Here is a 17,271-nt window from a genome sequence, read left to right as displayed (position 1 = left end):
CCAGTAAAACAGGGAGTAGAGAATGTGTAGAACTTTATCTTATGAGAAACTGCATTTAAAAATAAAACTGCTAAAAAGGAGGTGTCCTTTAAAAACTATTTATGCAAATATTAAAATTGTTAGTGTTATTTTGGGGATAATGATTACAGTAAGTATTGCAATTAATGAGTTTCTAAGCATATCCAGTTGAGATACTTACATGCTCTTACAGCTGTTCTGAAAGTAGTTTGTTTTCATGTAACAGCCAAATTTCTGTGATGTTTTCAAGTGTTTGCTTCCTGAAGAAGATATGTTACGTAAACAATAGAACTGATATGAAAACTTTACAATAAAAATAGAAACAAAAAAATGATTCCATTTCTTTCCATATTTTGTGTGATCTTAAATCATCTTAAATCATCAGCTTGCAGGAAATAGTTATATAATACAGCAAATAATTTTGATATCACTTGAGGTGTGGATAGAAGGTATGTGTTTTCATTTCTATAATGAAATGGGAGATTAGGTGTACATAACAATAAATAATATTTCATTGGGTCATTTCATTTAATGTAGTTATTCTTTTTGAAATGCACTCCATATTCTGCAGGGGAGCTCTGAATAACTGAAGGAACAATGGAGCTTTCTAAATAGATTTATTTTTCCTTCAACAGGGTGCAGAAATGTTCTGAAATCAATCATATGAACCCTCACAATCTAGCCATGGTGTTTTCCTCATGCTTATTTCAAACTAAAGGCCAGACTAGTGAAGAAGTCAATGTAATTGAAGATCTAATTAAAAATTTTGTACAACTTTTTGATGTAGGTATCTTTATATAAAATAGTGTCCTAAAAGCTCTACTGGTTGAGGCGATAAAAAATTGAAATCTTCTTACAGTTGAAGGTGGTTCTTTCACAAACAACTTTTATTTGGTGTTGGTTACACTGATTTGCAAAGCTGTTGAACTTTCTTATTCAGTGACTTTGTTCTTTGTCTGCTTTAATTGTTAAGTTTCCAGATAGTTTGGTCTGAGTAGGAAAAGCTATATTTATGGGATTGTTGAGAATCACTGTTTTCCAAAAGGGTGCCTACAACTCTTATTGCTGGCACTAACATGCCAACTTTCAAGGAAACTTCAAGATGATGATTATTGTCTTAGTCTCTGATCTCTGGTAACAAATAGAGAAAAACTGTTTGATTCCCAGGGCCTAGAAAGAATGTTGAATCCAGCTAGACTGAGAATTATTTACTGCTGGCACAAATTTATCGTAGCCCTTTCAATTTGGAGTTTACTGTTCTACTGTAATATTTTATTCGTGAGTTTAATATATATTTGGTAAAGTGCATAATAACCCGTCAATGAAATGATCTTTCTGACTGACATAATAATTTGCATGACTGCTCCTACAAGAGTGGGGTTAATATTGTAGGAATTTCTCTTTTTTATTTTATACTAATATTTATGTTAGTATATTATAGTAGCATTTATGTTAGCTTATTTTGTATTTATGGTTTTTGTATTAGTTTTCCTATAACTTACAAAGATGATCAATTTTGAACAGATTAATGAAGACCAGGTGAAACAAATGGATATTGAGAACAGCTTTATTACCAGGTGGAAAGACACTCAGGTAAGTGGCAAAAATCAGCAGGTTTAAAAAGATTTTAACAAATAGTATTTTGTTATTTCTAGGGTTCAATACCTAGATTTCTAAATGTAAGTCTCTAAATTTGTATAGTGACTTGCATTGTTAAATACAGGACTGGGAGGAAAAAAATAAAAGGGGAAGCGTAAACTAATAAAGCAAAGCAGCCCTGTGTAGATTATACTGTGGAATTACGTTCTGGCCTGCGCACTGGGATAACTTACAAATTGGTATATCATGCTCATATTTTTACTACTCTTCATAAATTGTAGTAGAAAGGAACGATCAACATTAAGTGTGAAATCAATGATCTCTCTTTTTTGTTTTCAAACATGTATGTTAAAATCTTGAAATGTATTTTAACATTTCTATTATTTCAAGAGCTTTGGGCAGATGTGGCCTTTATTCATTACAGAATAGCCATCTCTGTGAGTTTAAAGTGTCTGAATCTTTTGCTGGGTCTTAGTTTTGGGATATTGAACCCTGACTTAAGAACACTATTTGAGGAACCACCAGACGCATATAAGGTTACTTAAGTCAGACTGAACTCTGGGATAGAATAAAAGAAAACAGGAGATCTTGTGCCGGTCTTGCCTATAACAGCTTCTGAATAGCTTCAGAATTGGTAAGAAACAGCAAAGTGATAGCATGTTTCACTATCTGAGTAGTCTTTCTGTACAGCCCTTATTACATCAAAAACTGGTAAGTTCAATAACCTGGCCAAGGTATATGAATTAAGAGAAGTAAAGGGAAGCAGAGGGAGCTTACAAGCTCTTTCAGAAATCTGAAGTGGTGGAGAGAAGCTGTCAGTAATTCAGCAATTCAGTAAGTTTGGAGTTTATAGAGCTTTAGAAACTGGAAAAGAAAATCATCAGAAACAAAACTGTGATGCTTTCTCTGAGGGCTCCCTTCCTCCTTTGCAACAGTTGTTTTGTGGTACCTTGTAAGCCATCACTGAAAAGAAGGGCTTTTGCAAATACGAATGGAAGTTGCAAGTTCTGTACATTACTCTCTTGACTCTTAGTTCTTCCTCATATGGTCCTGTTGGCTGGGTACAAAGTGGCAGAAAACAATGATAGATTGAATATTGTTGCAGCAACTACTGCTGGTTAGGTAAGTTCATCTAAACCTGAAGCTGTGAGGAATAAAAAGTAGTGGGGTTTTATTTTTGTTTGTTTGTTTGATTTTTTTTTTTTTTTTTTTTTTTTTTTTTCACCACAGATACCACTGTGAAATCCCCTTTGAGTGGTCTGTCGTATTTGGAAGACTTTCTATTTCTATTCAAGAAAGATATCAGAGATCTTCTTTTCATTTTTAAAATAAAAGTCTAGGCTTTCCTTTTTTTTAATTAAAAAGTTTGCAAAACCTGAAAGAGCTAGTCTTCTCAGTTTTAAAGTATGTAATCAAATTTGATCCTTCATGAATAATTGAGCCTGTTTGGGATGTTTTCCTAGGACTCCACAAGTTGTTAGGAGGTGGAGTTATAAAGAAGATTGAACTATGATTTTAGCTATCCTAATTTGGCTCTCAGTGGGATCGCTACCATCAATAATCAGCTTTTCGCCCACTCCATTAATATGCTCTCGCTTGATTCTCATCATACACATTGCTAAGATTTAAATCATTGAAAAAAAATAAATTTTCACAAAATGAAATAAAATCCTATTCAAATTAAGTCTGTTACTTTGCAGCTACCAATGAGTAATTTGCAATGTCTTCTGGTACAAAATTCAGGAGGCAGCAATAAAAGAGATTCTTACTTTGTTGTATACAATCATCAAATTAGTTATCTTCCTGTATGTTCTTAAAAACACATTGCATTGCTAGAATTGACAATTTTTAGTTTCAGAGAGAATGTCTGTACAAATAGAATAATAGAAAATTGAAGAAAATGGCAATCTCAAATTACATTTGAAGGGAATGAAGGGGCTAGAAAGAAATGTACTAGGAATTGTATTTAAATATATAAATTTAAGATTATTTTTTTATTTTGGTCGTCCCATTGGAGGGAAAAAGTCTCCAAAGGGTATGAAAAGTGCCAAATACCTAGATCTGATGTACTGTAGTCTTAGCTGGACTATGGAGCCTGCCCATTGAGGCTGACATGTTGCTGCCATTAAAGAGTCGCTGAATCATATTGTTGCCTGAATTCTCAGTAGGTTTTTGTTGCCTTCATTAAGTGCTGTCTCAGAGAATTTGGAATATAAGTTATGTTCCATCACAGCTACAATTTCTGTCTCGGCCTTGTTCTTTTGGGCAAGATTTCTTGCGTTTATATACTACAGAGTGTATTGTGTAGCCCAAAGGTCTTAGATGTACAAAAGCTAATTTTAACTGTGGGGCAGAAGCCCTCCCAGGGCTGTCTGCCCAGGGCAGAGGCCTGACCAGAGAATTCCTCTCTTCTTCCCTGGCCCATACAGTTTGTTTCATGGTGATGTGAACTCAAGCACTGCACAGTATTTCCATTTTGAGCCTTTAGTGCACGGCTTTTCTTTGATCCCAGATAAGCTGTTTTGTCCCAGATCAAGCATTTAAATTGTGCATTAAATGGGTAGGGAGATTGGGTGTCTTAACAGTCAGCATGCCACACGGGGGAAGCATTCTAACCTAGCCAGTTATATTTAGAAATATTTTATTGAGGTACTGGATTATATTAATTAATCTCTATCAATATCCTATCTGAAAACATCATGAAATGTTGAGTTTGAGTTACAGAATGATTTTGAATGTTATCAAAACTTTAATAATTACATTGCCTGGAAAAAGAGCAACCAGAAGTCAAGTTAATGAACTTCAACTGAGGTAACCTTAGTTGTTTGGAAGTGCTTGCCCCAGAGAGGACAGCTTTTTTTCTTTTCAACATTCTAAACCTGTAGTGGAACAAAATATATACCTTTCCATGGTTGATAAATTAAAGTTTGAACTGCCTATTGGGATAGGAATTGCATTCTCTTTGCTGTGCCAGCCTGTTATCCTTATTTGGACTCCGTCCCACTGGTACTGTTCTCCAGAGCCTGATTGCCATTTGTGGCAAGTTGACTGTGACTGTGAATTTCCCTCTGAATTAAGCTGTGGAACGTTTTATGCCTGTTGCCGTAGAAGCTGTTTTTTTTTCTATAGCAATGTATTTAACATAACTAGGAAATTTGGAAGTATATTTTTCTGAAATGTATTGAAGTGTATGTGTAACATGGAAAATGTATGTGTGTCTGGTGCCTGGGACCAGTTCAGTGTAGAAGGGTGTAACTCCGATCAAAGACAATGCAGTTGCTACATTTAAAAGCACGAACTGCCTGAAGCCCATTGATTCATGACACTTTCTCTAGGTTGTTGCAAAGATGTTCTGAGGTTATATATAATCTTTTCTACAGAATTCAGCATTGTCCTAACTATACCCTTTGTCTGTGGTTCTGTGGAATACAGAAGGGCCAGACCTGGACTAACCCTACGTGTTTGTAAAAGCTTGAACTTGTTATTTTTATTCATTTATAACTTCTGTCACAAGTACAAAGTGCATATTATCCTTATTTTCAGAACACTAGATTATATATAGTCTACATTTCATATTTTACCAGACTAGGTCGTATAAACTTCTTTTAACCCACTGTTGTTAAGTTCAACTTAATATTTAGTGCTTGTCACATTCTCATCAACACTAATGAAGCATAACCAGACCCCAACCAATTATCATGATCTGTATTTGCCAGTACAGACCCTGAAATAAGGTAACAATTTTTGGAACAGAGTAAATGGTTCATTGGAACACTATTTCTTTAAGGTACTATCTTTCATTATTTCAGTGGAAGAAATGGGTGTACTTGTATTCTTCCCAGCTGCTTCCTCCCCTTCATTAGGTATGATCATTTAGCTTGTGAGCAGTTTGCAAGATGCTTTTTCTGCAGCATAGAGATTGGACTTCAGTCTCGTGCAGGAGAGCTAGCTCTTTGGAAATTTTCTTGGATGGGCTTAAAAATGGAGAAAACGTGCAGACTAAGTGATTTTACTGTGTGGATGATTGTCAGCTTAGACTTTGAGCAGCTGTAATTACGAATTATGTCTAAGAATCCTTACCATTTAACATCTGATAATTTGGTGCTATTATATCAAAATGTAGATGTGTTGGTAGGAGAACCAGTGATGCAGATATTTAATGTATTTAGAATATATATCTTGCTAAAGTAGAATTATCTCCAGGCTGATGATGTGGAGAGTGTTTAGAGAACAACTGGACCAGATTTCTGTTGAAACCCTGTATGTTCTCCTGTCTGGAGCTGCGTTCCAGGTGGCCCTTCATTAGCTGCTCTTTATTTTCTGTCCACCATATACTTATGCCAGCTGTTTCTGTTTGCTGCTGTAATTTACAGCATATTTTTTGTCATATGGCTGTTTAAATGAGCCCAGTGGAAATCAAATGTCAACTTCATTTTTTTTTCCAACCTTTTTCTGTAATATCATCTAAAAAGCAAATTTTACAACTAAATGAGATTTTTTGAGTCTGTGCCACTATAATTAGGAAGCTTTCTTCAAAGTAGTTTTGTAATGTTTTTCCTCGCAAATGTTTCCATTAGTTTTTTATTCTCAAAGGCTAAACAAACTTTAAAGTCACCATTTTCCATAATGTTAATGTTCTTTAAAATTGAGTGCTGCTATTTATTTTTCCATTGAAATGTGGTTTTAGCATCTGTAAATCATTCAAAATGTATTTCAAAGCTTGCTTGTTTTTATTATTTTCTCCATATCTTATTCTATATATGATGCAGTTGGTTTTACTTTTCTCATCCTTTTCCTCTGAGTTTTAGTAATATATAAATAGGTCTGTAGTGCAGCATCACTGTGAATGCTGTTCTCATAATTAAGATACAAATTGTTATGCTTAATGTTAATTTGCGTAGTCATTATTTATATTGGCTTACTAATAAAAGGCTACATCCATTGAAAGGTCCATTTTCCTCTCATTTTTTTCTTCCTATGCTCTTATCATCATCATCATGTATTTAGTTTTAGAAAATATTTTTACTATCGGGGTGAATTAAAATCTTATGAAGATGCTTGTGGCAACCTCTTAAGGCATCTATGAGGTTTTTATATAAACATTGGACATTTTTATCTATAGAAGAGTAAAGTTAATCTAAGAAAATAATATTATTGTTTTAAATCAGCAAACCTGATAACTATGGAAAATACTGAACTTCTATTGATTCTTATATTTTTTTTTCCCTTGGTCATATAATTTTGATTTTACTGACTTTCCAATTCCTTTTTAAGGAAGTTAAATACTATTAGACATTCTTAAATTATGTTTGTTGCTATTGAATATACTAAACAATTATATATTTTTTAATATATTTGGTTTTTTTATCTGATTATTCCACACATTAGCATTTGACGTGAAAGTTTAGACAAACTAGTCTAACAAATTTGAAGACTTACATTCAGCAGAAGTCTCTGTCAAGAGCATATGTTTTGATTACTTTTTTAAATAGTATGACTTTTTTGCAGTGATTAATAGTCATAAATATAATAATCTTTGTAGTATTGATTGTTAATTATCTCAATATGTACAAATTCCGTAAAATGGCTAAATGTCTGAAATACTGAAATCTGTAATTTTTCCTGTCATTGTTAACTAACTCTTTTAAGTTTGGAGATCCTGTCCTGTATTTTTTCATCTTGATTTTAAACAGTATTTCTGCATTTTGACTATGAAATGAGCCTAGTTAAACTCTAACACACAGACCAGAATTAAACTTTTGACAGTTTAAAACACTAAAGTACTTTTATGTAGACTTTTAGTCATGTGTAGATTGATATTTTTGTCATGTCTCTCTTAGTTTTCCTACTCTTGAATGTATATTTGCAAAATGTGTTAATTTTTTTTTTTTTTTGAAACGTTTGTCAGGTTTGTCAGGAATTTTTACCTGAATCAGTTAGAACAGGATCTCTTTCTTTTCACTAGTCAAATGGAAGTTAATGTAGTTCAGGTTTTTCCCTTAGAGTCAATGCTTGAGGTATTTTTGTAGATCAGGATATGAAAAAAGCTTAATGTGCAATAGGTTTTAGCACATCTATTAAATAATCATTTCATATTCCCATTAGAGTGTATATTTAAAGTATTTTTAAGACATTCTAATCTTTGTAAATTGTGTTTTGTTCTAGGTTTCCCAGGCTGGAGATTTGCTTATTGAAGTTTTTGTGGAAAGAAAAGAGCCAGACTGCAGTATTATAATCAGGGTTAGTGCATAAAAGTGATACAATGGTTTTTACTAAACAATTTCTCATGAAATGTACCAGACTTATTTTCATACATGTTCTTATAATTGCATAATGAAAGTATGAATTTATGTTTCACTATCTTTTTCCAAATATTTTATTTTGCTTGCTATATTGCGTAAATTTTGTAGAGTGCTCATTATGCATTTCTAAGCAAAAGGCTATAATATAATTTTAAAGGAAAGAAAGAATCACAGAATTTTTGAGGTTAGAAGGGACCTCTGAAGATCATCTAGTCCAACTCCTTCCCCCCCCCCCTTGCTCAAGCAGGCTCACCTAGACCACCTTGCACAGGTGGACAGGATCGTGTCCAGGTGGGTTTTTAATATCTCCAGAGAAGGAGACTCCACAACCTCTCTGGGCAACCTGTTCCAGTGCTCTGTCACTCTCGCAGTAGACAAGTTTTTCCTCAGGTTCAGGTGGAACCTCCTGTGTTTCTGTTTGTGCATGTCGTCTTTCATCCTCTCACTGGGCATCACTGAAAAGAGTCTGGCCCCATCCTTTTGACATACTCCCTTCAGATACTTGCAGACATTGATAAGATCATCACTGAGTCTTCTCTTCTCCAGGCTAAGCAGGCCCAGTTCTCAGAGCCTCTCCTCATGAGGGAGGTGCTCCAGTCCTCTGATCATCTTTGTAGAGCTCTGCTGGATTCTCTTAATTAGCCCCATGTCTCTCTTGTATTGAAGAGCCCAGAATTGGACACAGTATGTCGCCTCTCCAGGGCTGAGTAGAGGGGCAGGATCACCTCCCTCGACCTGCTAGCAACAGTCTTCCTAACGCACCCCGGGGTACCATTGGTTTTCTTGGCCACAGGGGCACGTTGCTGACTCATGGTTAACTTTTTGTCCAGCAGAATTCCCAGGTCCTTCTCTGCAGAGCTGCTTTCTAGCAGGTCAGCCCCCAGCCTGTACTGGTGCACAGAGTTATTCCTCCCTAAGTGCAGGATCACTTGCCTTTGCTGAACTTCGTAATGTTTCTCTCCACCCAACTCTCCAGCCTGTCCAGGTCTCTGAATGGCAGCACAGCCTTCTGCCTCTCCTCTCATCTAACCCACACTTCCTGAGCTTCTCTAGGAGGATGTTACGGGAGATAGTGTTCAAAGCCTTGCTGAAGTCAAGGTAAACAGCGTCCACTGCTCTCCCCTCATCTACCCAGCCAGTCATTCCTTCATGAAAGGCTATCAGATTGGTTAAGCAAGATTTCCCCTTGGTGAATCCATGCTGACTACTCCTGAACACCTTCTTTTCCTCCATGTGCTTAGAGATGATGTCCAGGATGAGTGGTTCCATCACCTTTCTAGGGATGGAGGTGAGGCTGAGTGGCTTGTAGTTTCATGGGTCCTTCTTCTTGCCCTTTTTGAAGGCTGGAGTGACATCGGCTTTCTTCCAGTCCTCAGGCACCTCTGCTGTTCTCTGTGACCTTTCAAAGATGATGGGAGAGTGGCCTAGCAACAACATCTGCCAGCTCCCTTGGCACTTATGGATGCCCCCCATCAGGGCCCATGGATCTGTGGGTGTCAAGCTTGCCTATTCCTCTTTGACCAAGAGAAAGCCTTGCTTTCTGCAGACTGTCTCTTGTGTTCCCAGTCTGGGATTCCTGAGGGCTGGCCTTAGCAGTGAAGGCTGAAACGAAGAAGGCATTCAGTAGCTCTACATCCTTTGTCATCAGGGCTCCCACCCTATTCAGCAGCAGGCACACACCTTCCCTAGTCTTCCTTTTGCTACTGAGGTATTTGAGGAAGCCCTTCTTGTTGTCCTTGGCATCTCTTGCCAGATTTAATTCAAAATCAGCCTTAGCCTTCCTCCTTGCATCCCTGCAGACTCTGACAATGTTCCTATATCCCTCCCAAGTGGCCTGTCCCCCTGTACTTTCTTCTTCTCTTTGAGTAAAGTGCTCCTGGCAAAACTCATCCCTGCAGGTCTCCTGCCCCTTTGCTTGATGTCTTACTCACAGAGATGTACTGTTCTTGAGCTTGGAGGAGGTGATGCTTGAATATTTATCAGCTCTCTTGGATCTCCCCCCTCTTCCTCCTAGGGCCCTAACTCATGGGATTCTTCCAGGTAGGTCCCTGAAGAAGCCCAAGTTTGCTCTCTTGAAGTTCCTGATTGCGATTCTACTTATTGCCTTGCTTCCTCCTTGTAGGATCCTGAACTCCACCATCCCATGGTCACTGCAGCCAAGGCTGCCCTCAACCTTCACATATGCAACCAGTCCTTCTTTGTTTGTTAGCACAAGGTCCAGCGGCACACCTCTCCTTGATGGCTCCTCCACCTGTGTCAAAAAGTTATCATCAGTGCTCTGGACCTCCTGGACTGTTTGTGCCAAACTGTGTTGTTTTTCCAGCAGATATTAGGGTGGCTGAAGTCCCTCATAAGAACCAGGGCCTGTGATGGTGAGGCTACTTCCAGCTGTCTGTAGGAGGTCTTATTGACTTCCTCTTTCTCATCGGGTGGCCTGTAGTAAACACTCACAGCAGTGTCACCCATGTTAGCCTGCCCTTGAATCCTTTATCTATAAGCACTTGATTTGCTCTTCATCCGCTCCCTCAATACATTTCAATTGCTTTTTCACATAAAGAGCAACACCACCACCTTGCTTTCCTGGCCTGTCTTTCCTAAAAGGCATGTAGCCATCCATGACAACATTGCAGTCATGCGAGAAATCTGACCATGTCTTTGTAATTGCAAAGAGGGATCATGACCATGTGACTGCACACAGATCTCTGATTCTTCCTGTTCATTCCGCATGCTGCATGCATTGGTGTACAGGCATTTCAGAGAGGTAGTTGAGCATGCAGGTTCAAGCGGATCCTCCATAGTCATGTCCTGTATGCAGTTCCCTGGCTGCATGCCCCCACTCAAGATAGCCCCACCTGAGCTACATTTTGCTGACTACCCTGTCTCTGTAACTATTCCCTTCCCCCATCTTTCCTAGTTTAAAGCTCTGCTTACCTGACTGGCCAACCTGTTGGCAAAGACACCTTGCTTGGTAAGGTGTATCCCATCTCTCCCCATCAGTTGTCAACCTTCAAACAGGGTCCTGTGGTCATAGAAACCAAAACTCTGTTGCCAACACCAGCAGCGCAGCCAGTTAACTTGGAAAATCCATCTACTTCTCCCATCTTCCCCCCTCACTGACAGGACTGAGGAGGAAATGACCTGGGCTCCCACAGTCTTGACCACCATCCCCAGAACTCTGAAATCGTGTTTGATGGTTTCCAGTTTGCCCTTGGTATCATTAGCACCCACATGAATGAGCAGAAGAAATTAATAGTATGACGCGTGGAAAAGCCTGGGGCAGTCTTTCCATGACAGACATCTTCCTTTAGTTTTACTGCTGTATACAGTAGTATATAAATTCTTTCAGCTCTGTGGCTGCAACACACAAGAAAATTAACAAGTATGCAGTGAAAACTGGCTTTATTCAATACAAGGACATTTAAATGACCTTCCTCCTCTCTTTTTTTGCTAGCGGCGATCTGCGTTGCTTGAGTGCTGAGAAACCTAAGCTTACTATTCACTATAATTGAGATTTCCAGCCTTGTATCTGATAGCATATTTGAAAGGGTCTGGTCTCCATGCAGTTGTGCTCTGTTATTTGGATGTTAGGAAAAAATTTAAATTTCTGAAATGACAAAGGACAGATATAGTTAAGAAGGAATAAGCAAACTTAGGACAATACTTTTTTTTTCCAGTTTTAACTTTTTCTAGCTTTTTGCTCTACTCAGCATACAACTACATATGTTTTCATGTATACATGCTATGTGTTTGTATATTTAGGTATATATACACACATACATGCATGCACCCAAGAAGACATGCATTCCTTAATATGAATAAAAATGGGAGCATGCATCACTAGGAGAAAAAATGGCTATGGTGCTTTTGTAAAATTTACGTTTTCATACTCTTGAAAACATATGCAAGTTTTTTTCTAATTTTTGAAAAGTAAAGAGAGGAATTTCCAATTATCACTTTTAGCTGATTGATAACTCAGTAAGTTCAATTTCATGGATCAAAATATATTGAAGTGAGAAATACTGGATTTACTCAGCACATCTGCTTTCTTTTAACTTTTTTTTGTCAATTGCAAGGAGGAATATTTTGTACAAAAATCAGAGATCTGAAATTGTAATACTTTATAAACTAACTCAGTTTTTATTCCAGGTATCACCTTTGACAGAAGCAGAAGAATTAACTAATGATGTTTTAGGAATCAAAAACATCACTCCCAACAAAGATGATATCTGGGCTGCTTTTGAGGTAGTTGAGAATGGAGAACTAGGTTAGTGGAACTTTTATTTGTATGTATTTATCAAATTATCATTAGTTTTTATTTTTAAACATTTAACTGAAAAATTACTATAACTTTGTAGAAACAAAACAACAATTAGCCTTTATTCCTTTGTTTTCTGTTTGGGTGCTGCAATACATGCATAATTCCTTTCTACATTTTGTTTGTCATAAATAGAGGAATTGGTTTAGAATGCTCATGCATTTGGGCTGAAAAACATTCTTTATAGTACTCTGGTTCACAGTTTGTTAGCCATCAGCTACGGAAAAGTAGATCTTACCAATAAGTTTCACAGATACTTATTTTCATTTAGTCAGCAGTCAATTTCTAAGGAATCATGTCTTTCAGAAAATGAACTAATAAAATACAGGCAGTACTTGGAGGACAAGTTCTTTTTAATTATTTAGTCAATTTATTTTAAGTGTGCAGACAAAAAAAAGGAGGTATAAATTTCTATAACCTTGTCTGTGTGACATTAAGGTGTAAATAGAATCTTGAAACATTTATTTTAAAGATAGGTCTGATGCTAACGGTGGCGAAGATTAAAATATTCATGAACTGTAAACAGATTTTAACACTGGGAGTGCTATGCTAATACTGGAGCTCATGCTTTACTATTAGAGATAATCAAAATAATAAAGGAATCCTTTCTTTATTAAAACTGTATTTTGATGAATACTCACTGTCATCTCATTTTTGAAGAATACTTGGGGCAGAAATGTGCTTGTAGTATATATAAAGTAACTTCTATTAGCACTTTTAAGTGAGTTGCTTTTATTATTATTTGCATGTTGCAAAAGTGGACTTGGGACTAACTTCTGTAGTGGAAATCCCTATTTTCATGTTTTAAAAACAATCTGAAACAAATGGAGAAAACTAAGTCAACCAAACCATAGAATTGCTAAAGTTGGAAGGGACCTCTGGAGATCATCTAGTCCAACCCTCGAGTGAGTGGCCCATACGGGTAACGAACCCGTGACCTTGGCATTATTAACCCCACGCTCTAACCAACTGAGCTAAACTGTTCCAAGATGACCTGAGTAGTTGTATTCTACTTGACTTAAGATGTAGTTACAGTCATCTAAAGTTTACTGGCATTCCTGATATACTCAGCCTGAACTTGACAATATTTACAGCAACATAAGTACATTCTCCCTTCTGACGTAAACTGAATGATCGTGACCTCTTTTTGCAGCATACAGTCTTGTGGGGATGCTATGTAGAGTTCTAAGGTAAAGTTCGTTTCCAGATTCATAGATGTGGGCATCAGCTGTCGAAGAACACTGGCATCTTCAGAAGAGTCCTGATAACTTTTACAAGAACTCCTAGAAATCCTGTTTCTTTTGACTGAGGAATGGAAAAACTTGAAGTGGGATTTTTATTTTTTTTAAATTGATAGATAACACTAGCAACTGAAAATTAAACTAGATATCACGAAAGAGTAGAAAGGTAGATGAAAAAGACAGCTCAAGACAGCTTCTGGAGGTATTTGAGTGCAGTAACTAGGATCTTAATGTGGACTAGAAAGTTTGTCAGTACTAATGACTATGGAGGACTGGAAAAATTAAGCTTAGAGTGAGACTCTACAGACCCTGTATAAGACATAAATATTGCCAAGGGAATATCCCATTGAAAGAAGAGTTTTACGTTGCAAAATAGAAAGTGCCTTTTCAGTGTCTTAAAAAAAAAAAAAAAAAAAAAAAAAAAAAAAAAAAAAACTACTAAATAAAGATTTAAGTCCTAATTCAGCACTTGGCTCCAATAAGCAGAGACTGTGTTGATGGAATGGACCCATTTTTGGACCCATTGTGGAAGAGTCTGTGCGTTAGAACACTGAACTGAATTAATAGAAGTTGAAAACTGAAAATAATTCAGACAATAAGAGGCATTTGTTCAGGAAGACTACTCTGGTGCTATGGCTGATTTAACAGATCTTCGCAAGATTGAAACATTGAGGAAATAACAAACAAGAGGAAGAATAGTTCTTTGTTGTCTTTGGTCCAAACGTGAAGCTAAAGAAGCAACAAAGTACCTGAGTTTTTTTGCTGCAGGTTGTTTTACTAGTATCAATTGATAAGGACTATTTAATTTTGCCTCATCTGAGCCACTTAAAAAGTAAGTTGGGATCTTGACACACTCATGACAGTAACAAAGTCTGCTTGTTTGCTTCAACTTTATGTAGATGGCTGCAGTGTCTTTCCAATAGAAATGAATTTTATATTTGTGTCCCTTCCATGGTCTGGTACCTGTCCAGTGTATGGTGATACTTGGGTTGTTATACTCGAGCCTGAGTTTTTGTAAGAATTATTTTACTTCAAGCTCTCATCAAATGTTTTTAGAATATACTGCTCTAAAAACTAACCCTTAAATGTTGAGAAAATTAGAATCTTACATTTTCTAAAAAGTAATTTTCTTCTGATAGCTATTGCTGTTTAAGACTAAAATGATTGGTTTGGGATATTTACCAGCAAATATATGATGACCTAAGTAAAAGGGTAATTGAATGTATGCATTGACTGCTTGATGTTAAAAATAGTGAAATTGCAGTACTAAAAATCAACTAAATTATTTGCATATAGAAAAGTTGAAATTATTGATAAAATTATCTAACCTAATGCAGAGCTTTCAGTACCATATGCTTTTATAAAATAGGGTGTATTCTTTTTTTTAGTAATTTGTACTTGATGGATAGTTTTTAAATGAGGTGTGTTGCCAGTAATATAACTAATGCATTTCAGCATGATGAGTTATGTACCGTGTAATCCATGCTGACAGATGGTCTTAAATGTAACTATAAATAAAACAGTAGGTGTTTACTCTGGGAGTGCTAGTGTTCTAGGAAGATGTGATGATCTGCCAGCTTTTCCTACCTTTCTTTTGTAATTTTTTTCTTGTTAAGTGGATTTTTCTGCTGTACAAAGGCAACAAGTTGTTTTAACTTTATCACACTTAAAAGTCCATAGTCTTTAAACTTCTTTTCACCTTTTGGGAAAGTTGGACCATTTAAATCAAAAGGACCAGAAAAATTAAGTTATAAAGAGCAATTGAGCTGCTCTGTGAGGAATAGTTATTTCTGTTAGGCTGCTTTGTTATCATGTCTCATTAGTGAAATCTGTATGTAAGTGATTTGATATGTCTATAGGTAAGGTAGCTTTTTTGCCTCTGATAACAGAAATGTCTTTTTCTGCCATTCAGCAGTGTGCTATAAATAAAGGAGGTACAAGCGGCAGTTGTGATTGCTTCTTCCTAGAGCTCTGGTGTTCAGGAAAAGGTGTACAACTAGAGTATAGTGCTGGACTGTCCCAACACAGGTGTTGGTATTTCATATTCACCTACCCCAGCAAAAATGAAAAATAAGATTATAATATCATAATTTTCCCCTCAGTGCCCAAGAAATACTGAGCTAGACTGCCTGACCCAGATGACAATGTCACACAGGTGTGATTTTTCTAGCAGTTGTACCTGACTCTTCTGAAGGCTCACCCACATATGTTGGTGTCCAAATGAGAAATCAGAACTTTGGAGGGGTTTGACTTTGGAGATAAAATGACTCTTGGATCCACTGTTCTAAGACTGCATGGCCATTGTTAAGGTTTTTGTGCTTTCTTTGAACCTCCAGTTTATAATAGGTGCTTACTAGTGAGTTGGCTAAAGCCTTCAGATGTGTATCTGGAGAAACAAGCAGTTAGACTGGGGTGTTGCACAGTCTTGTTGTGCCCTCAGTATCACCTAAGATGATGCATGTAGCCTAGGTTGAGTGTCACATGTATGACACATTTAGATAGCTGCTGGATCTGATAATGCAGGTTTAGGGACCTTTTGCTAAGTCTTCTCAGCTTTCATCTGGTGTGTGAACTGGAGTTTGTATGGTGCACTGTTTGGGATGTATTATCTCTGCGGTTCTTCAAACCTGTGGAAGGGTTTCAGGGTCTCTGTGTTTTAGGACTGGGTAATATCTATCTATCTGTCTGTAGACAAATGTATGTTTCAGTAACCAAAGTGTTGAAGTGCATGCACATTCTAGTCATACCTCCACTTATTTTAATTTTAATTTTGCTGTACTCTTTGCTTGAATTTGGAATAGCAAATTTGGAAATTCCCCAAACACAGCAATATGGAGAAGACCTAGTAAGATCATATTCTTTTCCCTTTCAGTAAAAGGAATAGAATGAAACCAAAAAACCGGTTCAGTCTGTTTTGATCATTAACATGCAATGTAATCTGTGCCAGTATATATATGTGTGTGTATGTGTGTATATATATATTTTCCACTAAGGCTATTCCGAATTCTGTATATGGTTTTGATTCAAGAGCATTTCTGGCCAGGAAGATTCACTTCCAAATGGGAAGTGAGGAGCATGGAGCCTAGAGCAACGAGAGCTGCAGGTCTCTAATAATACTCTGTGTAATACTGTTTGATCAAATGCACATATGCACTCTGATACTTGCTAGCTTCTATTATTAGCGTGAAAGCAGTGTTTTAGTATCTTTTGAGAAGGAAAAATGAATATTTAAGTACCAAAGACTTACTGAACATATAACTACTGCTTGTTCATTCTGTGTTACCTGGAAGGGAAACTAATGCAGACCCTACCAGCAAAGATATTGCTGTAGAAGGTCGGTGAAATGCCTAATTGTGTTATTTGAAAATCAACTTTTTCTTCTATCATTAAATTTTTATCAATAGATATACATAACTTAAAGAGCCTCTGATCTTCTTTCTCTTTTTTTCAACATTTTTTTCCTGGACATTTTTCAGAACGTCCTCTGCATTATACGGAGAACGTGCTAGAGCAGGTTCTTCACTGGAGTACGCTACCGGAGCCTGGCACTGCCTATCTAATAATAAAGAGATTCCTCACAGCAGACATGATAAAACTCTACACTGGTATGTATATTCTCTTTAACTAGATATTCCATGGGGATACAAGGATGATTTTTTTTTTTTTTCTGTTTAATTGCAACAAAGTGTCCCAGAACATCTGAATTACTGTCTGTGTGTGTGTATTATATAATCTAATGCCTCTAAATAGGAAGACTAATTTGGATGACATACTCAAGCAACTGAGTGACTTGCAG

General features: G+C 36.8%; 1 protein-coding gene across 1 annotated transcript in view; it reads left to right on the top strand.

Annotated features, from left to right (window-relative positions):
• ARAP2 (ArfGAP with RhoGAP domain, ankyrin repeat and PH domain 2) overlaps window positions 1-17,271 on the top strand; it is a 114,997-nt gene that overhangs the window by 75,961 nt on the left and 21,765 nt on the right. Inside the window, exons 22-26 of the mRNA XM_062574598.1 lie at window positions 654-801; window positions 1,543-1,611; window positions 7,783-7,857; window positions 12,066-12,183; window positions 16,952-17,080. Of these exons, the coding sequence (XP_062430582.1) occupies window positions 654-801; window positions 1,543-1,611; window positions 7,783-7,857; window positions 12,066-12,183; window positions 16,952-17,080 (539 nt within the window). The remainder of the gene's footprint in view (window positions 1-653; window positions 802-1,542; window positions 1,612-7,782; window positions 7,858-12,065; window positions 12,184-16,951; window positions 17,081-17,271) is intronic.

The sequence above is a fragment of the Rhea pennata genome, chromosome 4, assembly GCF_028389875.1.
Source record: "Rhea pennata isolate bPtePen1 chromosome 4, bPtePen1.pri, whole genome shotgun sequence".
NCBI classification, from domain to species: Eukaryota; Metazoa; Chordata; class Aves; order Rheiformes; family Rheidae; genus Rhea; species Rhea pennata.
This window is presented reverse-complemented; position numbering and strand designations above follow the sequence as displayed.